This window comes from Dasypus novemcinctus, chromosome 23 (assembly GCF_030445035.2).
Source record: "Dasypus novemcinctus isolate mDasNov1 chromosome 23, mDasNov1.1.hap2, whole genome shotgun sequence".
Classification (NCBI taxonomy): domain Eukaryota; kingdom Metazoa; phylum Chordata; class Mammalia; order Cingulata; family Dasypodidae; genus Dasypus; species Dasypus novemcinctus.
The window spans coordinates 64,680,261-64,707,077 of record NC_080695.1 but is presented as its reverse complement, the minus strand read 5'-3'; the positions used below and the strand labels follow the sequence as shown (position 1 = coordinate 64,707,077).

At 40.3% G+C, this 26,817-nt stretch overlaps 1 protein-coding gene across 1 annotated transcript; it reads left to right on the top strand.

The window, feature by feature from the left end:
• The first annotated feature begins 352 nt into the window (after window positions 1–352).
• Window positions 353–25,365, top strand: HAPSTR1 (HUWE1 associated protein modifying stress responses). The gene is made up of 4 exons (XM_058286486.2): window positions 353–731; window positions 1,353–1,433; window positions 10,277–10,552; window positions 22,318–25,365. Exons 1-4 carry the CDS (start codon window positions 506–508, stop codon window positions 22,560–22,562), a joined length of 828 nt encoding a protein of 275 aa, XP_058142469.1. The 5' UTR covers window positions 353–505; the 3' UTR covers window positions 22,563–25,365.
• Window positions 25,366–26,817: the final 1,452 nt, after the last annotated feature.

Below are 26,817 nucleotides of genomic sequence, written 5' to 3'. Positions count from 1 at the left end.
CCGGGGCCGGGGAGCCGGGCCCGAGTGGGCGGTGCTTCTCCAGTCAGCATGTGGGCGGGGGAGGGCGGGGACCGACAGCCGCAGAGGCGTCGACGGCGGCGACGACGACGACGTTCCTCAGTCTTCGGGGTGGGCTCGGCGGCGCAGGCCGGCCTGCGTGGAAGCCTCGGCGGTCAGCGGCGGCGGCCCTAGGGAGGCCGCGGCGCCATGGGGGGGCGGTAGGAGGGTGCCGGCGGGCGAGGCGAGCGGCGGCGGTCACCTGGTCGCGGCATCCTCCAGCGGGAGTCCGGGGGTGGGGAGGCCCGGGGCGGGGGTCCGGGGCTGCGCGGGGCCGCGGGGCGGGGCTCGCAGGCCCTCGGGGTGCAGGAGGCCTGGGCCGCCGCGAGGAGCCGCCGCCGGCCGCTGGGCCCCGCCGCCGGGCCGCTCGACGACGACGCTCCCGCGGGGGCCCCGCCTGAGGAGGACGCGGCGGCGGCGGCGGCGAGGCCGCGGGAGGCCGCGGAGGATGGAGGAGCGGAAGGAGGAGGGCGAGGCCGAGATCCAGGAGCACGGGCCCGAGCACTGGTTCTCCAAGTGGGAGCGGCAGTGCCTGGCCGAGGCCGAGCAGGACGAGCAGCTGCCCCCCGAGCTGCAGGAGGAGGCGGCGGCCGCCGCGCAGCCCGAGCACAAGCAGCAGAAGCTGTGGCACCTCTTCCAGAACTCGGCCACCGCCGTGGCCCAGCTCTACAAAGGTGAGGGCCGCCGCCGCCATCTTGGCGCCTCCCCGCCGCCCGCGGCCGCCGCCCCGGGGGCCCGCAGCCTCGGCTCCGGGGCCCGGGGGGCGGCGGGCCTCGGGGTCGCTCGGGAGGCCGGGCCCCGGCGCCCGGGCCCCACAAGATGGCGACGCGGGCAGGGAGGCTCTCGGGGAGGGGCGCGGGGGGCGGCCCGGGGCCGGCGGCCAGGCCTGGGGGGGGGGGAGCGGCCCGAGGTGGCGGGCCCTCCCGCCGCCCGGGCCCGGCTGCCGGGGGTCTCCCGGCGGCGGAGGGGAGGAGCCCCCGGTCACAAAATGGCGAAGGGAGACGGCGGGGCCGGCCCTTTTGTGCCCCGGAGGCGGCCTCGGGGCGGGGACTGCGAGGGGGGCACTTCCCCGCGCCGCAGCTCGGCCCGGGGCTGGGCCGGGGGGCTCCGCGGATCCCCCGCTCCCTCCGCCTCCACCCCCTTTCCTACGGTCCTCGTTGTCAGTGGGGGATCCCGAAACCCTTGAACAAAATGGCGAAACCTAATATGGCCGTTCCGGGATGATTGACGCCCAAATAACATTTTGTCTCTCTGTCTCGTTGTTTGTTTCGTCCTTCTCCCCCTCCCCCTTTCAGACCGAGTGTGTCAGCAGCCAGGACTTTCTCTCTGGGTCCCCTTCCAAAATGCAGCCACCGCCGTCACCAATCTCTACAAAGGTAAAGATAACCTTGCGGCATTGCCGATTAAAGGGAAGGGCAGCCTGCGTCAGGGTTGGGGTGTCTCGGGTTCCGAGGGTTTTGGCCACTGCTATCTGGAGCCGGGCTGCGGGAGTGTTTTCACATCCCCCCACCTCGTCCCGAATACCTTGCATTTTGTGAATTCTGGTCGTGGTCTAGTTATTCTCAACTGGAGTGATTTTTTACTCCCTCCACCTCCCTCACGTCTCCCTCCCTCCCCGACATTTGGCAATTTCGGCGGACGTTTTTGGTTGTCACAACTAGAAGAGGAGCTGCTGTTGGTTTTTAGTGCCGGAGAGGCCCGGAATGCTGTTAATGCGCGCTTCACAAGACACTCCCTCGCAACAAAGAGTTACCCAGGCCCGAAATGTCAGTAGGGCCGACGACAGACCCTGAGCTGGAAGACCGTGCGATACTGTGCATCTGTTCACCAAGGGATGAACAGTTTGCCGTTTTGTGCCAGGGACAGAGGTGTCAGCACCTCGTCGGGAAGGTTCTTAAGTTAGGTAACTTGAGAGATGGCAGCTTGATAGCATTTAAGTGCTTTGGAAATTGGCTAGTTTGGAATACTGTGTGTATATTACCTGCTCTTCTCCCGCAACTTCATTGGATGTTTTCTTGCAAAGCAGCCTAAATATTTGATTATAAATCGTTAGTAGGAAGTTTATCCGAGTTGCATTGATAGATTTGCCCGTCATGCACAAGTGCCTTTCTGGAGTTAATTTTTCCCCTTGTGTGATGACTTGAAGATCTGTGAGTTAACATTTTTGCCCATTGTGCTCTCATTAACAACAGTGGCTTTGATTTCTGTGCCTTATTGGGCTTGAAAATTTGGAAGTTTCAGTTTGATTTTTGGTGGGGTGTCTGTGGAAAAAGGATTTGAATTTGACGTTTAATCTTAGTAAAAATGTAATTAAGTCAAATACTTTCTAACTTTTAAAAGGCTCTATTAGTAATGGAATTTTGTGCATTTCAAAAATATTAAAATAGATTGAAACAGGCTATCAAGAGTCTGCTTGATTCTCAGATTCTTTGTAGGCATAATATCCCTTGTAGAGATTTCTAGAAAAGAATGCAGTTCTTGGGATAGTAACTACAGAATTGTAAGCTGAAAGTGAAGAAGATGAATATTAATTTTAGGGAATGAGGAACTAATAGTCCATGCCTTGCTGAGAAAAGGGAAATAAAAGTGGTGTTTCAGTGATCAGCTTTGATTTTATGCCACTGAATTTCTTGAATTTTGACCACTGAGTAAATTGCTTTGACATCCAGCTTTCTTTGATGGTCCTTAACATTCTCTTTGGAATTGCTTTTGGCTTTGTCCAGAAATGGAATTTTGAAATGATGCTTAAGACATCCAGTTGCTTTTTCAATGTCAGGTTCCTTTAGAAATCACCTTCATAAGGCGTCTAGTTTGATTTTGACAAACATTCTGTTAAGATTCAGTCTAGCCCCTCCTACTGCCCCTTCGTAGTCCTCCTTTTCTCCTGACTCCAGGCCCTGGCAACCACTGATCTGATTTCTTTATATATGAGTTTCCGTTTTCCATAATGTCACATATAAGGAGAATTATATGGTATGTAACCTTTTGTGTGTGGCTTTTCCCACTTGGCATAATGCTTTTGAGATATCATTGTTATGTTCACATTGTAGGTATTATTAGTTCAGCGCCTTTTTATTTTTGAGTGCTCTTCTGTTGAATAGCAGTACAACTGTATATCTGTTCACTTGTTGGAGTTACTTTTTGTTTAAAGGGGGAAGGCAACACATTTTTAGTGCCTGCCTTGTGCTGGAACCATCTGCTATAACAAACACGAATGTCTTCTGGCTAGTCTTATTTACTGAAAAGTCTAAGAAAAAAAACCCCAAACCCCCAGTACTGTTGTGCACAGGTAGAATGTTTCCCCTTAAGACTAAAATGGGCAATTTTTTTTCGTGCTGACTCTTAGTTTTAGAAGTAGGGCTCCGAATTGAAGTCTTCCTAAGTTGATTACTTCATTTGAAAATGCTTTATATTTTACTAGTTTTTTCTTTGTTCAGAAACAAAGACCTTTCTAAAAATAAGTATCATGTATAGTTATTAGATTACTAAAAATGCTGAATTGTTAGTCTGAATTAGATTTATTTTGTATGCTGTTTTTCTGTAAAAGAAAACATCCCTTTTTACCCCACGTGAATGGTAGATTGTTTTCTGGAACTCAGTAGTGTAGCAACATTTTTTTCTTTACCAGACTCAGCAGAGTGTGATAAAGCTTTGCATAAAGGTCCTTCTTTTCACGGTGTGGTCTTCAGTGAAGGATATAGTTGTAGGAATAATTGGGTACCTTAAATAGAATCAGTAAAGTGAGCAAGGTAGTGCCACAGGTGCATGCACCATTAAGTAGTGGTAAATTGAGAATTGTTCCCTGTTCAAATATTTAATTGTAATTCAGAGTGGGGGGTTATTTTTGGGTATTCCTGTAAGTGGGCTGAATTTCTGTGTCTTGTGTAGTAAAGAACTACCTGGCAATCTAAAAATGGCTCATCTTGCATGTTGGGGAGTGTTTGGCACTTACCCAGCTCTTCCTAAAGTGAGCACATGGTCAGAATGAGGTAAATACCTAGCAAAGTGGCTGCTTTTGATTGTTGATGGCTTTGGTTGAGTATTTTGTTGGTTGGTTTGATTGGAGTGCCTGGAAGGATCTTAAGAAGAGTGAGTTGGAGGACATATCCAGTCTCCCACCACGGGGACAGACTTCAACAACATGGGATATGTATGTGATTCCTTCTCCAGATTGAGGGGTCAGACTTTGGAATACTTTCATAGCAAGGAGTAGAAAAATCCTTGCTTCCACTTCAGTTTGATAACTCTGAAGAGGATGATGTTTGTTGAGTATGCAATAGCGTTTTGTCCCTGGCTTAGGATAGTTTTGGTATCTACAACTAAAGGGAATGAAAAATCAATGAGATTGTGTTAATCTAGTTTGGGTTAATGCTTACCTGGGAAATAACTTGGTCAAGCCTACTCGTGTTTTCATCTTAAATCTACCCTCTACACCCAGTTTACTTGGGTGACCAGCTATCTAATTCTAAATTCCTTCAATTGCTTGGGACTCCTTGCTCTGTAGAAAGGTGGAAGAACTGCTTGTTGGCTTTAAGGGCAAAACTCTGCTAGTATCCCCTACCTGATCAGTTCTAGATGAAGCCAGTGCTTGATAGTTAATTTTCATCTCTCCTCTAATTGTTCCTTCTCAGCTTTTTTGATTTTTTCTTCTTTGATTATTTTCTTACCTTAAACTCCATTTGCCTTCACTTTATAAAACTGTCTTTGAAGCTGGGGGCCAGTGAAGAGCTAGTGTAATAATGATTGAGAGTTGTGGAATCTCTGGCAGGATCCTCGTTCACATCTTGGCTCTGTCAAAGTTCTGAGCAAGGTATTTAACTTTTAGAACTCCTTGTTGTTTTGCAAATAAATGGGGATAATACCCCCAAACTATAGTATAAATGCAGTATCTAGCATGTGTGAATGTTTTAAGTGTTGATTGGGTTGGTGGTCAAATTCTATTCAGATGTTTCTGGCTATGGTAAGTCCTTAAGACAAAGGGAAGTAATTCTGCTTCACTTGTTTGGCTAAAAGAAATTTTTTTTCTTTTGTTGGAATAAGCTCTGTGGTATATACTTTTCCTTCTTCCTCATCCTTTTTGCCTGAAAAAGGGGGTAAATGTAATTAGAGCTGACAGGTGAGAAAATAGTATGTTTGTTAAGTCCTACTTTTAAGACATCTTGATGCTAAATGTCTATAATATGTTGTCTCAAATTAGTGTGGCCATTTTGGACATAGAGGTAAACTGAAAGTGAACTGAACATAAAATTTTTAGGCCAAGTTGCCGGTGACTGATTTGTAAAGTATATTCTATCTGGACGTATAGTTAGAGGATATTGGAATTTTTGTTTCTTATAATTTGACTTTCCATAGCTATTTTGTAACTTTGCTGCAAAAAAACTATTACTGAGCCTTGGGTCTAATTAGTATAGTTTATGGTTAGAAACTCAAGTTTTATTCTTCAACTTCATACATTACAAGGAGCAGTAGTATCAGTCATTCCTAATATATCTAGTTTGTTGATTCAGTCTGTACATTTTTATAGTAGGCAATCATTTTCCTATGTGTAACTTTTCTGTAAAAGGATGTTAATTGCAAATTCAGAAAACATAAATCAGGCTGGCTTCAATGTAGGTGCTTGTATTGGCTGTCTCTAGCTTGAAGGCCTTTGGTAAGGCAGACTGGGAATGACTTGATTCATTGGCTCAGGCTCTCTGGCTCTGCAGTTTTCTGCTCAGTATAACCGTGTGTGTATACACATAAATGTATGTGTGTGTGTTTTCAATCTAGTTTCATTATGTTGGCAGGATGGCTTGTAGCTCACATTTGATGGTCACTTGCTCAGTCTTAGAAGAACTCAGAAATTTTCTTTCCCTAGAGGTAACGGTAAATGTCTTCTATAATTTCTTTGGCCTACAGTTGGGTCACATGCTTACCCAGAACTGATACCTAGTCAGGATATGGGTTTATGCCCATTAGTTTAGGACTAAGCCAGGCATTCTACCCCTTGAACAGATGGGGAGAAAGCTTTCTCCCCAGAGCATGTGGTTGGTTTTCTGAACAAAATCTTGAGTACATTGGGGGTAGATGCCCCATGCTGGTAGCATAGAGTGGCTACTATGAGTCTTCCCTGGTTCTTGGCCATTGTTCTGTGTTAGAGGAAGATTGACTAAAAATGTAAGAAGGTAAAAGTTACTGCTTATTTTAGATATACTTCCTTAGGGAATACACAGGAGTTATTTTCTCAGAACTATTGGGAAAATATTTATTTTGGCTTTGACCCAGATCTTTGTTTCTTATGACTCGCATATATATATATGTAGTAGTATTTTCCTGTGGCAGACTGATTAGTGCAATTTTAATTCTTAAGTTAGAATATTTTGTTTTTAATACTCCTTAGAAGTGTTGATTTGGTCTTGTAGTGTCCTCTTATGGTTTGTATATCCTCCCAGGAGAATGGGAGATTGGCTTCTCTGTTGTTGAGGAAGAACTAGCTTATAGAAGAAATTCTCTCACCCAGCTATTGGGCAGCTTTCTTTACCTTGGCTACTTGTTTAACTCAGAGGTTTATATCAAAAACAAAAGATGGCAAAATGTGATTGGTTTTGTGTGTGTCATGTAAGAAAGTTCTTCTTAGAACATTCAATCCAGAAATGAGTATGATTCCCCCTGGTGGTGGGAGGAATTTCAACAGTGCTTTTCTGATGAATCTTTAGATTTCTCAAGTTTCCTGAAGTTAAGTTCATCTGCTTATATAAAAACATTTTTAAAAAAATTATGAAACATGCTGTGACTATTCTGTGTCTTAGTTTTTTTAAAATAAGGCAATGAATGTGCTTGTGATTAAAGGTTAGATTGATACTTTGATACCTTGGGGTTTGCCTAACCTTCAGGTTGTGGCTCTTTTCCAAGTGGCTTTGACTGCAGTAAAATACTGCTGGATGTAGGACTGTCCCACAGTTTTTGGGCTCTGTTTTTCTGTGCCAGGGATGTGAAGCTCATACATAGAGAATTTGGGTGTCTAGTTGTCAGGGTCTAGGTATGGTCAAAGCAGTCTGGTCTGAGAACATTCAGGAGGCTATCCTTAGGGGGAATAATTCTACAGGATACTAAATTATTCCTGGCATTGCATTAAAATGTAGTCTAGTGCCTAAGATTCTCCAATAAGCATGCAGGCCTCTCCTTACCTAGTTAAAAGAATAATAGGAGGATTTTATTTTCAACCAGTTAAGTCCTAAATTTTAAATGCTTGAGTGTGATGATGCGACCTTTTTATTTAGGATTAACTTGGGTGGTAAAGTAATTGAACTTGACTTTCAGAATATGCTGTTAAAGATACCAAATCAAGTTATGTCCAGGTAGAGTGAAAGCATGTATCCGAAGACCTTAAATGTTGTCCCTGCTTATTTTCTTCTGTACCTTCTGATATGTAAAATTCAGCGTTAATAAGATGCCTGATTTTTAGTGTGCTGTTAGTTGGTTCTGCTGTTAAGACTTAGAATTTTCGAGGTGAAATGAATGTCCAGTTGCATAATTTTTAAGAAGAGGTTCTCAACATACATAACTATCTTCCAGTTCAACCAGACCAGTAGTGTGTTATTCTAATCTGTGATTAAAGGCATCATTAGCCCTTTGAAAATCTGGCTTTTGGGACTGGTCTGCCTTGTATCCTCAATCAGAATAAAATAAAACGTTGCTAAGCTTTTCCCAGGATTTCCTTTTTTTTTCCAACTACCTCATGTGGGCATCTTCCCTTTGACTATTTAGCTTCTCATTTTTTGCCTGCTTCATATTACTTTGAACTATTCAAATTCGTTTCATACTTATTTTTCTTTTTATCCCTTTCATGCTTCCAACTTTTTTCCTTTATACTTTATTTCCTTTTGATTCTTAAAATTTCCTTAGTCATCCTGTTTGGAGAGAGAAACTTCTTCAGTTAAGACCTTGACTAGAATAATTCTTTAAGGTAGATCAGATTTGTGAAAATGTAGTTGCTTTCTAGCTTTTAGGTTTCTTTTCACTTTATAATGGGATGGATGGGCTTAGTGACTTGCTGACATGATTTCTCTTAAAATGTTTCTAGCTCTTTCAGAGTCTTGCAGGGTCTAGATACAGCTTTATAGTGTTACCTTCCATCCCACTATTTCCATCTGTCTTTTCCCTGAACCATGGAAATGTGCTTATATTTCTCTTAAATGCTTCTTTACCTTTAAAATGGAGTTCATGGGAAGCGGACTTGGTCCAGTGGATAGGGCATCCGCTTACCACATGGGAGGTTGTGGTTCAAAACCCGGGCCTCCTTGACCCGTGTGGAGCTGAAACATGTGCAGTGCTGATGATGCGCGCAAGGAGTGCTGTGCCACACAGGAGTGTCCCCGCGTAGGGGAGCCCCACGCACAAGGAGTGCGCCCTGTAAGGAGAGCGCGAAAGAAAGTGCAGCCTGCCCAGGAATGGTGCTGCACACACACAGAGAGTTGACGCAGCAAGATGATGCAACAAAAAGAAACACAGATTCCCTTGCCGCTGACAACAGAAGGGGACAAAGAACACGCAGCAGATAGACACAGAACAGACAACTGGGACGAGGGGAGAGGGGAGATAAATAAATCTTAAAAAAAAAAAATAAAGATCTGCTTGTCCTGCCCTCTTGCCTGCTTCTTTTTCTTTTCCCACCTGCCTCCTTTTTTAATATGCAGTTTATCAGTTTGGGATTCTCTGATGTCTGTTGTCTTTTTTTTCTTTCTGGCTCACAGCTCTTCATTATTTGAGTAATCTCTTCCTTTCAAAGTCTGCTCTAGATATTGCAAAGAATTAGAGAAAAAAATCAAAGCCAGGAAAAGTAAGGAATGGTTTCTTGTTTTAGTCATGGATTTTTGTTTTTGTGCAAGGGTCCAGGGATACAGGAACCATGTCTTCTTTACTATCACTAAAGATACACTGGTGATTGGCTGCTAGCATAAATTGCAGTGACTTAGGTTTTATCTCATTGAAAAATCTTTTGAATATCTAAGAGTCAGGAATCATTTTACTGAAAACATAGATTTAGTACATACCGGGCAGTTGTGAAGATTGGGAGACCATTCTGGAAGATTTGAAGGCAGAGAGTGTTGTGGGAATGATTGTAAATTACTGAAGGCTATTGGGAATGAAGCAGGATGAAAAAAATATCTGGGGAAATGAATAATACTTTCTCGGTGTTCACTCTGCTGTTTGTTGTTGGTGTTTAGTAGTAAATAAGAATTGATTTTTCCCCTTCTGAAATGTTTGTTGCTGCGGTTAAGTCTGTTCCCAATTCTTGGTACCTGATCCTGTCAGGAGTGTACCTGAAATGACAGGGTAAATGCGGGAGGGTGTGGTCTGAATGATGTGCAGTATTTATTCATCTTTTGAGTGATATGATTCTTTTACTTAACCTTTGTCATGCTTTTCTGAAGGAGAAGATTGTAGCTTAGTAGTTACAAGTCATCTCTTCTATATGCTATGACTTGGGGCAGAGTTACTCTTAATACCTCAGATTCCTTTCTTTGCAGTAAGGGGACAGTATCTCAAGGTAGTCAGGGTACCTTCTTTAGTCTTGTCACGATGTGAAGTATAGTACCAATAAACATTTAATAATTTTTTTACTATTACTGTTAAGTAAACCAAGATTTCTTTCTGATTAAACAAAAAATCTTGAATTTTGGTGTAATTTAGGAATTCCTTTTACATTTTACATTAAGTATAGCAAGTTGTTTTAGAGAACAGCATTTTAAAAATTGTAGTTGGGTCAAAGAAAAGTGTTCCCTCTGTTTTTGTTTCAAAGAGATTAATTTGAAAGAGCAGGGTGGAAGCTCTAGAGCAGGAGTTCTTAACCAGGAATCCCTGAGTTTGAATTGAACTTTTAAAAAACACTGTTCTTGGGGATGTGTTCGTGCGGGTGTGATAAATTTATTAAATGATACACAGTATAGTGTGGACTTAGTAAGGGGTCCGTCGAACAAAAAGGGTTAAGAACCCCTGTTCTAGACCTTATGTGATGTGTAAATTCTGAATTTAGACCATTAAAATTCAACGAGATGTTACCAACGTGACTGTGAAATACATTTAGCTTAATAGGCTACTGAAAGGCTTAAAGAACCTGCTACTTCATCTTGATAAATAGTTTGTTTTGATTAAATTTTGTAAGATTTTTCTTTAGAAGGGATTACAGTATGGCTCTCTACTGATCATCGTGTATCTTTTTTCTTTTTTTTCTTAACAGAAAGTGTGGATACCCATCAGCGAAGTTTTGATATTGGAATTCAGATTGGCTATCAGCGTCGCAATAAGGATGTGTTGGCTTGGGTTAAAAAACGCAGAAGAACTATACGTAGAGAAGATTTGATCAGCTTCCTGTGTGGAAAAGTTCCTCCACCTCGAAACTCTAGAGCTCCCCCAAGACTGACTGTAGTGTCCCCTAACCGAGCTACTTCAACGGAAACTAGCTCATCTGTAGAGACTGATTTGCAACCCTTCCGGGAAGCCATAGCTCTGCATGGTAAAGCCGTTTAAACATATTTCTTTGGAAAAAGGGTTAAGAGTGTGCTGTGGACCCATTTTCATGTTTAGAGTTAGGTCCAGATACATTGTCTGTTTTTTGTTCATTATAGTGGACACTTGGCTCTAGAAATGTTTAAGTAGAATGTAAGCTAAGAGCTTAAATGGGCAATTTTTGGACTGTTACCTAGCCCATCCTAAATACTATGTTTTTAAGAAAGTTAGTTTGAGCTTATTGGTGTTACACTAACAGAAACTTTCTGCAACACTGATTAGAATTTATTGCTTTTCATTTATATATTGTACATGTTTCCTTACTCATTTCTGAGTTAAAGAGGACATTTTTCTGTCTTAAGAATTCTCTTACATTTATAATTGTTTGGAGATCCTGGTTGGTGACCAGGCAAGTAAGAATTGGGTTTGTTCTCATGGGAAGTCCCTTGAGGCTCTTAGTGATCGAATGGGCCTGTCGAGGGTGAGCGTTGATGACCTCAGTAGGCTTGCATAGAGGTAAGCAGAATCTTTATGTCTATTGCTTTATGCCTAGTGTCACTTAGGTTTTTTTTTTGTAATTGGTAGTCAAGACTTTCAGGGGTGCAGTCGGTGGGCAGATCCATCCTCACCTTCTCAGGCCAGACCTGTCATCAAAAGGCATTCTCAGCCAGGAGAATTGAGTATGAACTGGAGAAGCCTGGGGAATGTAATCAGTGATAAGTCTGTTGTTGTTGCTCTCTAATACAGACTTCCAAAGAGAACTGGGAGTGTAACCTTCTGTATGACAACTTACAAACTGAGGGAAATGTAATAAAACAAGAGTGAAATAAAACTTGTTTGAAACCAAGATGAAAACATGAATTGAGCAAGTGACTAAGCAGATAGAAGCATTCAGTGAGTTAGGTCTGAGTCCTGTTAAAAAGTTGACATTTGTGGGTCATGGTATAGGTCTTCTAAAACAAAATAACCTGGTTATCAAAGTAATGGGGTATATACAAAGGCTTCTAGATTATTAAAAGCTTTACTGCTTATAAAGGTTCTTACTCTTTGGCAAAACTTTATTCCCCTAAAACCCCAATCAGCATGGGGTTGGAAAAAGCAAGTTTTTTCCTGATTTGTGACAATATTTTAAAACAGACATTGTTGCAAGGCAGTCTATGATGTAGGGGTGTAGTACTCAAGACTGTACATTATTTCTAATAGATTGAAACAATTAAGCCATCACAACTTTTCAAACGCCTACAAAAAAGAGGTTGATCTGTTCCTGTTGGATTACAGTTTCATATTTTCCTGTAAGTTTGGAAAAACAATTGTTAGTGTATATAGTTGTCAGATTAATTTTAGTGCATGGCAGAATTTGATGTAATTGTTTCTCCTTAAATATTCTGATTTTCTTCCTTTATCAAGTGGATTTATGATTCATTCCATACTTAAAGTAGCATTTTCTGTATTATATTATTATACTTTAGAAGATAGTTTTAAGAAATAAAAGTCATACTTGTTATAAAATCTTAATGTAGTACTGTATATAGTAAAAAGGGTGAGCCACCCCCAAAACCATTACCCTATCTCTCAGCCCCCATTTTATTTTTCTTCAGTTGAGTGTGTTCAACTTGTGATTTATTATTTTCCTGACTTTGTGGGGTTTAAGTGATTCAGTTATAGAGAAAGGACTATATAGTTTCAACTTATGTTTAAATTGTGAGGGTTTAAAAATTTTAAATATAAAGCTTTGTAGAAAAATAATCTTTCCCTTCAGTAAATTTTTAAAATAGTGTTGATCCAGAATATATTGGTGACTTGATGTACTGTCATGCTTAGACTTTATACACTAATGAGATGTAGTTAGAACAGAGTTGTTTTGAAGTAATAGGGTCCCTTGAAAGAGCCTACAGAAACATAAATTAAACTGAGTTTTGTGCTGTAGTGATTTGAAGAGACCATCAGTGTATTGGAAAGAATGCTAATCTGATTTGAGTATTTAAAGTAATTTTGATGATTTCTAGTATTAGTGCATTGTTAACTAAAAAAATAGTAATGCAAATTAATGTAATGAGGTATTACATTTGTTTTGAATAGTCTGTAAATTGGAGTGAAAATTGTTAAAATGATTTTTTGAAGTATTAGAAAACATCTTAATTAGAGTCATAATATAATATGCCAGGATTCAGTTTTGCATGTAAATTGCATAGACAAAAGTACGAGGTATAATTGAGATAAATTGAAATTCTTGGAGTTCTTCATTGAAGGGAGAATCTAAAGTTTTTGGAGCATGAGGGGACATAGAAAAGGATTGGTATATATTAAGTTCGATTTCTTAAGTTTGTAACCAAAGTAAAAATGAGTGTAGGAGGTCACATTGATTTATTCTTTTCCACAGACCTCATATCCTATCCCTTTTTAAGAGAGGACAATCTGCCCCACCTCCAATAATTTTTCTTTTTCTTAATGACTTGAACCCTACTTAACATCACCTGTCATCACGTCTACTAAATGCACCCACTATACACCTAAAAATACCATGTAGACCAGGGGTTCTTAACAAGGGGTCTGTGAGCTTGAATTGAAAAAAATGAACATACTATCTTTATTTTCTCTGACCTCTAACTGAAATTTAACATTTCCTTCACTCATGAATGTGTGCACTAAATTATAGTATTCATTTCAATATCCCATTACAGTTACATATCTTGAAAAATTCCTTACACTCATCCATACTTTGAAATTACAGTAGTTATTAGACCCTGAGTGTCATAAAACTCTGTCACTACATTCTGAGGAAGAGTCTGTGGTTTTTCACCTGACTGGCAAAGGGATCCATGAAACAAGGTTAAGAACCCCTGACATAGACAGTGAGGGTGTGTCAGTGAGTAAGATACTCTGATTGGCGGTGGAGCTCAATATAGAGGGAGAGGCTTAAATTAACAGTTTGAATCAAAACCACATCAACTAGTGGTCATTTGGGTCTTAAAGAATATAATCTGATGTCTTCTCTTGATACCTTATAATTCCGAGAAATTTATGTAAACAAAATTTCATACAGCCCAGAAATCATCTGGATGGTTTTCTGGTTCTCTGTCTACCTTTCTGATTATTTTACTTTTAGTAATTCTTTCTCCTCTATAGCTTCTCCTTTTCTTGATTTCTTTTTTTATGCTTCTTCAGGCTTTCTGATCTTTCCTCATTTTCTTTCACTGACATAAATTATTTTCCCTAGGCCTCTAGTTTCACCTGGTTCCTGCAATATCCTTCGAGGGCCATCTCACTCTTAACAGATTTAGTCTTGTCAGCTGATAACCTCCAAATCTGTACCTCTGGTTTAGACCCTCTCTTCTTACTGCCAGTCTTATATGTCCCATTGTCTTCTGGTGGACATCTCTAGTAAATATATGAAGGTATTTTTTCTCAAAGACAAGGTCCCAAGCTGGACTCATTCTTTCTTCCCCCAAAATAATAATACATTTCTTTTCCTCATTTAGCAGGCATGTATATGGCAGATTCTGTGCAGTCTCTGGGAATACAGATGAGTATAGTGTTCCTTTTTCTGTTGAGCCAAACACACACAGTTGGATTATTTATTCTAATGTAGTAACGTATGTATAAGATATTCTGGGGACAGGAAGGAACATTCCATAATACAGTCTGACCATGCCTTTAGAGAAAGCTTGGTGGACAGGGTGAGCCTGGTTATTGGAATAATCTCCTGTTGCTGCTTTTCTTGCTTCCCTCTTCTGAACTAACCCAATCTCTAGCCCCTCTTTCATGGGACCACTGCTTATTTTAAGTAACCATGATCTTGTCATGACTCTTTAAAAATAACTATTTGCCTGTAGCCTGCAGGGCCAAGTCTGAAATTAGCATGGTATTGCAATAGCCCTATGATCTGATCTCAACCTTGAGTCACTTATCCTAGCCCTTCCATTCAATCTGTTGAATATTCCATGTTCTTTACATGTTTTTTCTTCTTATTGTTCATCCTTTTTAAGATCCTGTGATGACGCTTTCCTTCCATTCTCTCCATTCTCCATTCTCAGCTCTGCTTCTGTTCTCCCACTTCGATGTTTTCTTGGTTATCCTTTCCAATAGATTAGGTCTACATTAGAGCCTTGTCTTTCTTATTCTTTCTGGCTTTTCCAGAATGTACCAAGGAACCTAGTCTAGATGTGTGTGGACCTTAACACAGGTGCTCTGAAGTCTGTCGAGTGAAAGCATATGGAGCAGTGGGAACAGAGAACTAGAAAGCTGAAATTAGTTAAAACAATCCCCTGGTGAATACAGTAAAGGTAGACTTTTAAAATGTGTACCTTAAAGCTCCTCAAGTAAGAATGATTGCGACTTTTAGTGGGGCCTGAGTGTGATCCATAATCTTCATGCCTTGTATGGGTCTCTGTCAGTTTATTGATGAAGAAAGACTTGTCTCCAGATAAAACAGATTAGTAAGTGGTAGAAAAGATATTCCAGGTCTGTCTGCCTCTAGAATGCATGGTCTTTATTGTTGTGCTTGTCTTTATTTGCAGATTTTGGGGTCCTCTTATCTCCCACCCCCTTTGGTATAGGGTAGGGGAATGGGGTAGGAATTGCCTCTAGGCTTATTTTTCTTATCTAAGGACATACATGGAAATACGTGAATTTCATATTTCTTTCTGGGACCCTTTCTCGTAAGTGAATATGGATAAGTAGGTTTGAAGATGAATGGTTTGTAACCTCTTGAGTTTCTGGTTCAGTGTAGTAGGAAGAATATATAGGTTTTGGAATTTGAGACCTTTTCTGATCCAAGCTTTCCCATCTACTCTGTGACCTTGGGGCAAGTTGGTTAACCTCTCTCAGCTAGTCTCCTTTGTGAGAAATGGTATACTTAGTTTACAAGGTGATGTATGAAAAAGAACTTGAGAAATTACCTACCTTCCCACAGCACTGCTATGTGTTCTTTGTCTTTAGAGGAGGAGGAATTCTTTCTAGGTCCTGTGAGTGTCCTCTGTTCCTTTGGACAGCATTACCACACAAATAAGGCTCCTGAGGCCCTTGAGGATATTTTCTTCAGTAAGTGAAGGTGGCCTTTTTAAGTTGGCGGTATCACCTGGAGGAAAGACATTTTAAACCTAAATTATTAACTGCTTATTTTACTTGCTAAGATCTTTTTTTCCTTCTTCTTTTTAAAAACAAATTATTAAAGTATATCATTCATATGTGAATATACATAAAAACTGTGTATAGTAAAAGTTGTGAACTTAAAAAATAAATATGCATGACATCATACAGGGCTCCCATACATTACCCCACCACAAACTCTTCCTAAGATCTTGAACTTGTTTCATGTTGACAGGCCAGTGAAATTGGTTACATTCTCTTTCTGCTGGATAGACATTCTAAGAGGTACACCTGCCCGATCCAGTGCTGTGTCTGGAAAGCCTTAAAGTCTGGTCTTTTTATTCTAAGTTATTTTTGTCATCATGGGGAATAGGTGAAAAAGGGTCTAGAGTTAAGAGTAGGACATGCCTTCAGGGAGGAGGGAGAGTGCCAAATCAGTCATCCATTTGAAAATTTTGTTCATAGCCTGGCCCTTTCATTCACATCATCTCACAGGTGTAATGGCCTTATAAGGAAAGTACAATTTGAAATTGGATTCAGGAGCGTAGGATTATACAGTGTTGTTGTTGTTGTTTTTAAGATGAAAATTCCTAGTTTCTCACACCCAAAGCATAAAAGTATTACCTTCTAACCTAGAGTTTATGGGAAAGCTGAGATTATAGACTACCTGAACTGATAGGGTATTTTTTCTTCTGAGTACAGGTAGGTGTCCCACCAACCCTCGAACACTCAATAACCTGTGTAAGCCAGAGGGATAGAGAATGGTAGTTATCAAACTTTGAGAAATATGAACCTGTCCTGATGGGTTGACCCTAGACAGTTGAGATTGTCAATTTAAGAAAAAAGTCAAGTGTTTGGTTTTCTGTCCCTTCCCTCCCACCCCCCCCTTTTCAAAAAATTATATCCATCTTTTCCATTGATAGAACTATTTAGAAAGATATTTGAAAGCTAATACAGATGTTTAGGTTCTTAAGTATTTTAAACTGACAGTGTAACATAAAGGAATTCCTTAGTTTTCTCTTGCAAAGGTCTCATTACAACTGACCTGTGGGCGATGCATAAACCCACATTCCTAGCACAGTGTGTGGAAAACAGTGGAGTCTTTTTTTTTTTAAGTAGCTTAAACAATAGTAAATCAACATTATCTTACAGTTTCTGTGGGTCAGGAATTCTGGAGCAGCTTAGCTGGGTTGCATAGGGTTTCTTATGAGGTTACAGTTAAGATATTAAATGGGCCTTCAGTCGTCTAAAAAGGCTTGACTAGGAATTCACTTCCATGATACTTCCCTCACAATGCTGTTGGCAAGAGGTCTCATTTGCTCTCCATGCAGACCTCTCCCTAGGACCGCTTGGGTGTCTCACAGTATGGTAACTGGCTTTGCCAAGAGTGGGTGGTTCCAGAGAGAAAGCCGGGAGTAAACCCCAGTGCCTTTTATGACCTCCTGTGAGAAGTCCCATCCCTACTCCATAGGCTCTGAAGGAGAAGCCTGCTCTTGAACCTAGCCTCCTTCAAGGAAAAGGGAGAATTAGACCCCTTCTTTTGATGGGAGGAGTGTCAAATTATGGATATATCTGAAAATCCAGGACAGTCTGTGCTCCGGTCACAACACAGTAGATTCTTAGTAAGTATTTGTTGAATATTGCAGTCTGCATCTTTCTGAAGTAATAGAACTGTTGTTAGTTACTTAACAGTAAAATGTGTTGTAAAAAATTACTTGGAAATTAAGATGTAAATTCATGCACAAAAGCAGTCTCTTTATTGCTTGGTGGATTATTTCAAAGAACCTTAATTTTTCTCTGAAGGGTAGAATTTGTAAAATTTGTGTGTAAATTAGCCTTAGAACAAGAACAGTTAGTTAAGGCAATTAAGAGGAGCATTAAAAATGTAGATGAAAAGTTGGTATTTGTATTTTAAGATTAGGAATCGGCTCCTAATCTTAGTTTCTGGGAGCAGGACTTAACTAAAACTTCTAACACGTGATACAAAATTGACTTGAACCTGGAATAAAGTTTTTTTTTTAGATGTTTTTCCCTTTGAGGAGAAAGATGGGAGGTCAGATGGCCATGCCTCAAAGCAGTCTACTCTTTCGGACTTAATATTACATTGATAGTTTGAAACAGTTTCATAGCTGTTTAAAATTTTTTCACTAGTTTCCTGCTTTAATAAATACTAATTTCTTGGAAAATTTGAAAATTTCAGAAAAGTAGAAAATCAGTGTCTTATCCCACTATACAGAGATAACTGCAGTTTTAAATATTTGGTGCATTTTCTTCCAGTCTTTTTTGTCCCCAATGTATAAATATAAAATTATTTCATAGTTGAGATCATACTGCTTATACGATACTGTATCTTGCTTTTTTCATTTAACTTGAACGTCGTGAACAATTTTCCCATGGCATTAAAAACTGTCTTTGAAAAATTGGAAGCATTTTGGGCTGTCAGCATAACTGAAAATGTTTTCTTGGTGTGACACATGTATCTTTGTAATTGGTTTGATTTAGTGTGCTTTACTTCAATAAAAATTCAGTATTACAATTTACAGATTGGGGTGGGGAGTGGTATCTACTTCAAATTGCCTCAGATTAGTACAGTTCCTTTAGCAACTACGTTGACATGAGTGCTTGGCTTATCACACTGAACACAATTTTTGCAAAGGAAGCAATATTCACTTTGTATAGTGCAATTCATTTCAAATGCAAGAATTCCAGTTTCCTAGGGCTCCCTGTCAGGATATTAATCACTTTGCTCACGTTGGGGGTACTTTAAATCCCCTTTCTACGGGAAGTGAGAATACTGATGGAACAGCTCTGCAGAGTGCCCTGAGCCTGTGCTGAGTGGATCAAAACAACCTGCCTTCTCCACTGCTGGCCCTCTTCCCACAGGTTCTTAGTAGAGCAGCTTAGCTGCAGTTTCAAGGCACTCAGCTACTGGACTGAGGAATTGAGATGTCCTGGGTCTGAATTTGCTCTTTCTGTGCCTACGTGTGACCTAACTGTTGGTAAACTGGGATTACATTCATTCTGAACAGGATTTTCTTGTTACTCTGAGCATGAATTTGGTATGAAAATAATAACTATGCATTACTATTTATTTAATTGCCATGTAACTTGGATTCCTATAACCTGGACTGTAAATTCATTTTGGCTCCTGTGGGAGTTTTCTTTTCAGAATATGATTAAATCATCCTACCCTCTTTCTACTCCACTAATCATTAAAAATGGATGCAGAAACTTTAAAACTGATAAGTTTTATCTTGTATTAAGCAATTCGGACTTTTCTGTCTATTGGTCTGCTTTTGTCAATTGATATTCCCACAGCCCTTTTGAAAAAGTGTTTTTGGTAGAAATTAAGTTGTATGCCCTCAGGACGTACAACTTAGTTTTTTGTTCTGAAGCATGTTTGGATTTTCTGTACTTGTATAGGCCCGATTGTTCATGTGGCTCAGCTGAGGTTTCCTAAAGAATCTTTTAGTAGCTGTCATTGGTATATAAAATAAAATTTGGGCTGTTTAAAATATGTATATTTTTTGGTTGTTAATCTTAATTTTTTTGACACTTGTGAAAAGTCTATTTTTGGGGGGAGTTTAGATAGGCAAACATGAGAATAGGTAACTAATAAATAATTAATGTTGTACATTGTGATTTTACTTTAGCTATTAAGCCAAACCCCAAATCACACACCCAGCAGAAAAATATGATTTTCTGGAAGTTACTCTTAAATTTTCAAGTTGACCAAACTGATGTTTAATATCTCTTCTTTTTCATGGAGAATAGCAATTGAAACAAGAAGGAACTTTGTTTCAAATAGTTCACTTTCGGTGAAATGTTATGAGTCTTGGGTATTTGTCATAGGTATTAAACATACTGACACGAGACTCTAGTATTAACAAGGAGGACATTTGGGTAGGTTTGTCGAATTCTTTTTGCAACTTCAGATGGTCAAAGGGGGTCCTGAATGTAATTACTGAGTCAGTCCAGTTTATTGCTGAATGTCCAGAGTTTGCAATGTAGTTACATTAGAGCCTCTTGCATTGTGAAACAAGTGATTGAAAGTATGTGGACATGTTTTAGTAGTATGTTATGGGCTGCGAGATGAGGGGGAAAGGCAAAGCTCTTTAAGAAATTTAGTCTTGGTGGAGAACGTTAAAAAAAAAAAAAATAGAACAATTCGGTCACAAATAAATTTTGAACTTAGAAGAGTTGATTTAAGTGAGGAGAGCTGCCTGGTTTTATTTCATGGAGTTTGAGAGGTGAATAAACATTGACAGCTGAGCCTTGGATTTCAGTGGATTTCAAAACATGGGGTAGGACTTTTAAGCATTATTTTTCTTCAGAGTTCAGTAAATGTGTGCCAGGCACTGTGCTAAGTTCATTAGAGATGAAAAGCCACTGTCTGTCTGTAGGAAGAGACGGACAATTGAATATGCTATTTAAAATTCCTTCCCCTTTTTTCCCCTTCCAAACCTATATGTGGGCTGGGGAAGAAGAAGCTAAGTTCTTTTTTGAAAATTTTAAGTTAGAGGTTTCTCCAGTAGGCAGCTAGGAATAGGGATGGGCCCTTAAGCTCAGGGGAGGTGTCTGCCCCTGTGGTACAGATCTGGAAAACACTGATGCTGAGGGTAAGATAAGGGGTGGAGGATATCACCTTGGGTGACACCAGCCTGTCAGGGGCAGAAGAGAAGTCCGCAAAGGCGACTGAGGAAAGAGCTGGCAGGCTGGAGAAGCAGGAAGGAGCGGAGAGTTTGAAGCAGGAGGGAAGAGGAACCAGCAGGAGACAGAGGAGAGGTAGGAGAACCAGGAAAGCAGCTCGGTGTGTGTGTGGATTGTAGGCCCGGGGAGGAAATGTGGGGAGAGAAGCCAGGCCTGACCACTTGAAGACACTCAAATCCTTTGATAGTGGTAGTTTGTTAATTGTTGGGGTGGGGTGTGAGCGAACAGGAAGGGGAGGGGAGAGGTAACTGTTAAAAAAGATGGGGCCCCTAGACCCGGAAGCCACTTCTTTGCAAAAGTAATTCGGACCATGAGTGGGGGGCAGTATAGCTAAGTGAATAGGAATCTAGATAGCACATGAGTTTAAATCCCAGCTTTTGCTTAATAGCAGTGCTGACCTTGGGCAGATTGTCAAACCTTTTAAGCTTGGTTTTTCATCTGCAAATGGGGATGATACATGGTGTCAGGAATATTTTGAGGATTAAATTATAATGCGTTTACCGTAGTGCCTAACACAGGAAGTATTCCAGTGTTAGTGCTTTCATTTTCTTATTTTTTTAAAAATAGGTGCCGGCCTTTGATAGCTAGAGAGAAGGGTATGCTCAGATCTATAGCTAGAGAGAGGGGCATGCTTTTTGTGTCCTCAGGGCACCTGTGAATCTCTGTAGGGAGAGCAGTAAGGCGCCTGACGAGATGCGAATGGAAGAGCCAGAGTGTCCTGGGTTTGGGGCTGAGTGCAGTTAGGAAGAGAAGGGTGGGCTGGAGAACAGCAGCACACAGGAGATGGTTGAGGCCAGGGGGTGTACACAGATCTCTAGGGTGAGAAAAATGTCAAAGGAAATGTTGAGGTGGTAGGAAGCAGAATCCTTTTTCAACTTAGTGTTCAAATTTAAACCACATATTTACAGAGAACTGAGTGAGAAAGAGCGGGCCCCAGCAGATCAAGCCTCTAAGCTACTTTAAAACTTTAAGACCTGTGGCCTGTTTAGAAGCACTGGTTATACCAGGCCACATTATGTAAATTTATTCAAGCAATAACAAAACCCCTATGTGAGGTTAGAATGCCCTAAGGGGAAATTCTTGAGGAAAATACAATGTCAGTGATATTGAGTCTCTCATTTTAATGCTCTGGTTTATGTTTCCTTGAAGCCTTCTGTAGGCCTTTCACAGGTTTAAAGTAACCCTGAACATTTAGGAGTGGAAGTAAAAATTGGGCTCCTTACCTCTCAAGAGCCCAAAGATGAATGCTGGGTATATTCTGCTTAGAATTAACTTCTCACCTTGAACACCAAGCAGCAGGACCCTTTACATGGCCCTTTCCTCCCCTCTCCTCCAAAGGATTTCAGAGAACTTAGATTAGGCTTTCCTAGGGTGTATCAACCAAATACAGCCCAGACCTTGGGTGATAGACAGGCCACATGGTCAGTGCAGGCCCACTTTGCACCTTTGTCCTGGCGTCATTTTTAATAGGCCCCTTAAAATTTTGGGTGATAAATTATATGGTCACCTCATCTAGAGGAGGGATGTTGGGACAAACCCACTTAGGCCTGGAAATAATTGCTTGTCCCCCTCCAGTGCACACACAGCCACCCATCAGAGGTATCTGCTGGAGTGATGACTTTGGATATCCATAGTGTCCTGTCTGAAACAAGCACCACATGTCCTCAGGTGTAAGTTGTGTACAGAACCTACCTAGTAGAGTAGAGGGGAGAATTTCATGCTGTAGCCAGTACACTTAGCACAGTGCTTGACACATAGTAAGCTTTCAGTAATTGGGAGTTACCATTACCGGTAAAACATCTATGTCAGAGCCAGATGACTTGATTTTGCAGAATAAAGCTTAGCTGCTCCCCAGGGACCCTTACAAAGAACATAGGGATCCTTTGGCATTATGACGACATGGAAAGTAAAGTGGGTTGCTTTCAGAGGGGTTAAATGATCGAGCAACTCTAAAACCTTTTTTCTTCTTCCTAGGTCTTAGTGGTGCAATGGCTAGTATAAGCGTGCGTTCGAGTACCCCAGGCTCTCCTACACATGTAAGCAGTGGATCGAATGCTAGTCGAAGGAGAAATGGACTCCATGATGTCGATTTGAACACTTTCATATCAGAAGAAATGGCACTCCACTTGGACAATGGTGGAACTAGAAAGCGTACCTCAGCCCAATGTGGCGATGTCATTACAGACTCACCAACCCATAAACGCAACAGAATGATCTAAACTGCAAACATTTTCACACCCACCATGCTGCTTGAAAGCCACTTGATCCTCAACATATACTATTATTGCAAAGGAAACATGAGGCCATCTTCCCTTGTTCACTGTTTAAGACAAGTGAATTTATAGTGGTTGCCATAAAAGGAATTTCTAGGTATTTGCAGTAGATGCCTCTTGTAACTATGGCTTTCTCAAAACTATAATCCTAGCAGAGGACATCAGATAATGTGTAGTCGTTAGCAAGATCATCATAGGCAAACATATATCCGTTCCAAGGCTAAAAGTGACCTTAACTGTATTTATTCTCAAAAGGGAAAGGAAATATCAGATGTTTATTTGGTTATATAATGCTTTTTTTTTCTTTTTTCTTTTTTCATTTTTTTTGGTCCTTCATTTCCTGCTGTGTTGAGTATTTTGCTTCAACAGTATTGCCACTTTCTTAAAATTGTCTAAAACATGATTTGGCTTCCTTGTCAAATCTGCAGGCTTCCATTTTCACAGCAGCACTGTACCATGCACCTGGTTTCTATATAGTAACAGTGTGCAACTTCTAATTATTGGACTGTGCCCTGTTTTTAGTTTTCAAAGCAATTTCTAATTCTGGTGATTGTGTGATGTAAAGAGGTGCTATGATGGTCATGCAATTAATACTTAACATTGAATCAATACACAGAACTTTATTGGATTCACTTGTGTGTATTAGTGCTCTAAAAGTAGCAATATTATTAAATTGCCCCCAATTAACCCTCTAGGCTTAAAATGATTCAGTTTTAAGACGAGTACTACTTTCCATGTGGGATACTATCCTTACGGTAAATGTAAACATGTAGACTGCATTCAAGGTGACCTAAAGTGGAGAGGTCATGAACTTTGAGAATGGGCTTCCTTTTTCTTTCAGTGTTAGTGAGAGGGGGATGGATGGGGGCGGGGTGGGTGGGGAGGGTAGATTTCAGAGTCTTTTGTATCCTGTTTCACATTTTTCATGAGTGCTCTACTTTGTGACATTTCCGTTGGAATGGGTGGAAGATAAAGGCCTGTTAACAACTGCTAATAATGTGATCACAGCTTAAAATAGCAAACTTTCCCATCCCTCCAGTCTCTCTCCCTGAAAAGTGCAGTTTGGAATCTAATTCTGGAAAAGATAGAATCGCATGGAGGTTCTCTAGATGTTAGGTCAACCTAAATAAAAAGTCTCAATAGATTCTTCTTTTGAGTAAATGTAAGACCTCTTGTAGCTACAATGTTTTAGAGCATGTTTCATCTTCGTTTTTAATATCTTGAACTGAATGGTAGTCTTCTTTAGATGAAGAACTGATGTCAGTCAGCCTGCCGGGTACTGTAATTTATTCTATCATATTATATATCAAGTAGGACAGTGAAAAATGTTTCCTTGCAAACTTGTAGTCCAGTATCAGTTACTTCCTGTTTTTATCCTTAAAAACCATTGCAAATCAGTGTGAGGGTTTTTCCAGTAATTACAGCACTTTGTTAAAGTTTGCAATTTCTTCAATCGTTTAATAATATCTTTCAGTGAAGAAATTTTGCTAAGTTAACCATAATATTCATTGACTGGGTGGGATGTGAATGGAATATTAGAAATGTGTGAATTGAAGTTCTGTATTCATTATAGATATAGCCCTTATTTAAAAAGTGAATTCCATACTAAAACTAGGAATGTTAAGTGAGGTATTCCTAAATTTTTGTAAAAGTGAATCATTTTTGTTTGAATATATAATAGCAGGAAGAATTATAGCAATCTGTCATATTTTACCTGAAACGGACAAGCCTATGTATTATGAATACTTTTCAAACTTCCCTTTGGAATATACCAAGAAATGCATTTGGAGTTTTCTCTGTTTTTCTATTGTTGTAAATTTTAAATTCTGGAATTGGGGTCTGGTGGTGTGATGTGTTGCTCGCTAATGGCCAGAGCTCCTATTCCTAAAGGATTTTGAGATCGAAGAACACATAATCTTCCCCTTAATGCCATGGTTCTAGTTTCTCTTTCCAAGTTGAGTAACAATATTTTTGTTGTTTTTGTTTATAAGTTGGTGCTCTGAAGGTTAATCTCAGTACCCTTTACTCTCAGTTGTCAAAGTTTGATAAAACATGTGCCATTTTCTTTGGTAAGAGAAAGCAGGTCTTAATGTCTGCCAGACACAATTTATATGCCTTATGGGCTCCATTAAACTTTTTAAAAACCTTAGAATTTGTTATTTTTTCCATTGCATATAATCTCAAATGCCATTTGTCACCTCGAAACTTCTTCCCCATTCTCTGTCCCATTGCTCTAACTAGCCCTGAGACCCACAAATAGAAAAGGAATTTATGAAAATTGAGATCTGATAACTAGACTTTGAGGTCTGTCTTGTGCCAGGTTAGGTGCAAAACAAATCATGGAAGGTAGTGTATTTATGTGGTATTTTAAAAAAAAATGTAACTTTGACATTTTTCAATCTCTTGAGAATAGTGTAGGCTGAATTTTAAAACTTAACAGTTTGGGGGAACAGAACTTCTCTTCATCTTAAGCTTGATTCTCTGATTCTTCTAAAAATCGTAAGTCATAAGTTCTGTTCCTCTAACTTGGCATGAGTGGGTTCAGTACATAATTATTCTGCAGTGTTCTGAGCATGGCTAAAGTATTAAAAAATTATAATGTTTAGTATTTTATAGAGCAAAATAATTGGAAGCATTTGGCTGAATTTAAGACCTTCAGTCAGATTCTTCAGTGTGGTTCACTTAACTGGAGGAGTAGTACATACCTGCAATCATAAAACTAATAAATAATTTTTAAAAACCAAAAAAACCGTGGGGCTGGTCTGCACTTTTGTTTTGGTCATTGTAACTGCATAACATTTTGCTATAATCAAATGCAATTTAGGCTTTTCAAAAGCTGTCTAAAATTTATTTTCCTAAGGACTATTAGAACTTGTTAAACTTGAGTGATTGTGGTTTTGGACCTCAGGACCTCCATGTAGCAGTGAATGCAGTAACTAGCTTTTTAGTCAGAGGAGGTGGTAGAGATGTGACCCTGAGGGTCAGTAAACCTTGGGAGTGCTGGCAAGGTGTCAGATGCCAATAAATGATTTTATTTATTTTTTGAGGTACCAGGGCTGGGGATTGAACCTGGGACCTTTTATGTCAGAAGCCGGTGTTCAGCCACCGAGTCACATTGACTCCCCTGAGTTGGTGTTTTCATTTGTTTGCCTTTTTTTTTTTCCTTTTAGGAGGCTTTGAACCCTGGACCTCCTGTGTGGGAAGCAGGTGCTCAACCACTTAAGGCATATCTGCTCCCCCCCCCCACCCTTATTTTTGTTCATTCCTCAATCTTGAGGGTTTTGGGATGATGTCCACTCTGACTGCTTCGGGCTGAGGAGGGACATAGATATAATGGGGCAGAGAAATGGAATTGTTTTGCTTGCAGTTGAAAATATAACTTGCTTTTGGGATGGGGCTGGTCCATCATCATCATTTTGTTAGTTGTCTAGGGCAGTCTCGAACTGGGAAGCAGGAGCTGGCTGCATATCTGCTAGGTTTCAGGGCTCAGCCAGCATAGGAACAATCCAAAAGCTTTAAATCTGAGAAATAAGTAAGTATAAAATTATAGGTTCAAAAATAGGAGAATCATGATTAGAGGACTTATAAATGAGTGTAACTATGCTGTATCGGGAAAACAGCTTTTCATGTATTCAAAGGAGGCTTTTTATTCAGACATTTGTGGTACCTGCTCCCCCCTTCTTGAAAGCTGTTACCACTTTGATCAGTTCAGATGCTCCTTACAAACTTGACATCAGAACATTTCTGAGAGAAGCAGGCCTGGGCATCCAGGCTGTTGCAGCTGTCTTGGCAATACAGCTGAGTACAGCAGCTTACAGTGTGCCCGTTCTTTCGGTTTCCATCTATGTGGCGAGAATTGATGACTGAAATGGTGTGCCAGGTTTTCATAGTCAATACTGTGATTTCTTTAAGTTTCTATAGGATAGGTTTCCTCAAATGAAATTGCTGGTTCAAAGGCATTCATATTTAAAATATTGCCTGGTTCCACCCAATATCCAGATACTGGTTTATACACAACATGGTTATGCGAATGCCTTTGCTCTATAGCTTAGCCAGTCTTGGGTATCTAAGTGCAGGAGAAAAAGCAAACTCAGGGTTTTAATTTGCTCTTTGCCTCGTGTGAAGAAAAGAATCTTTGTTTGAATGGTAAAGGTTTCAAGGCACGCTCCACCATGTAGTAGTTGTGAGAACCTCATCAAGT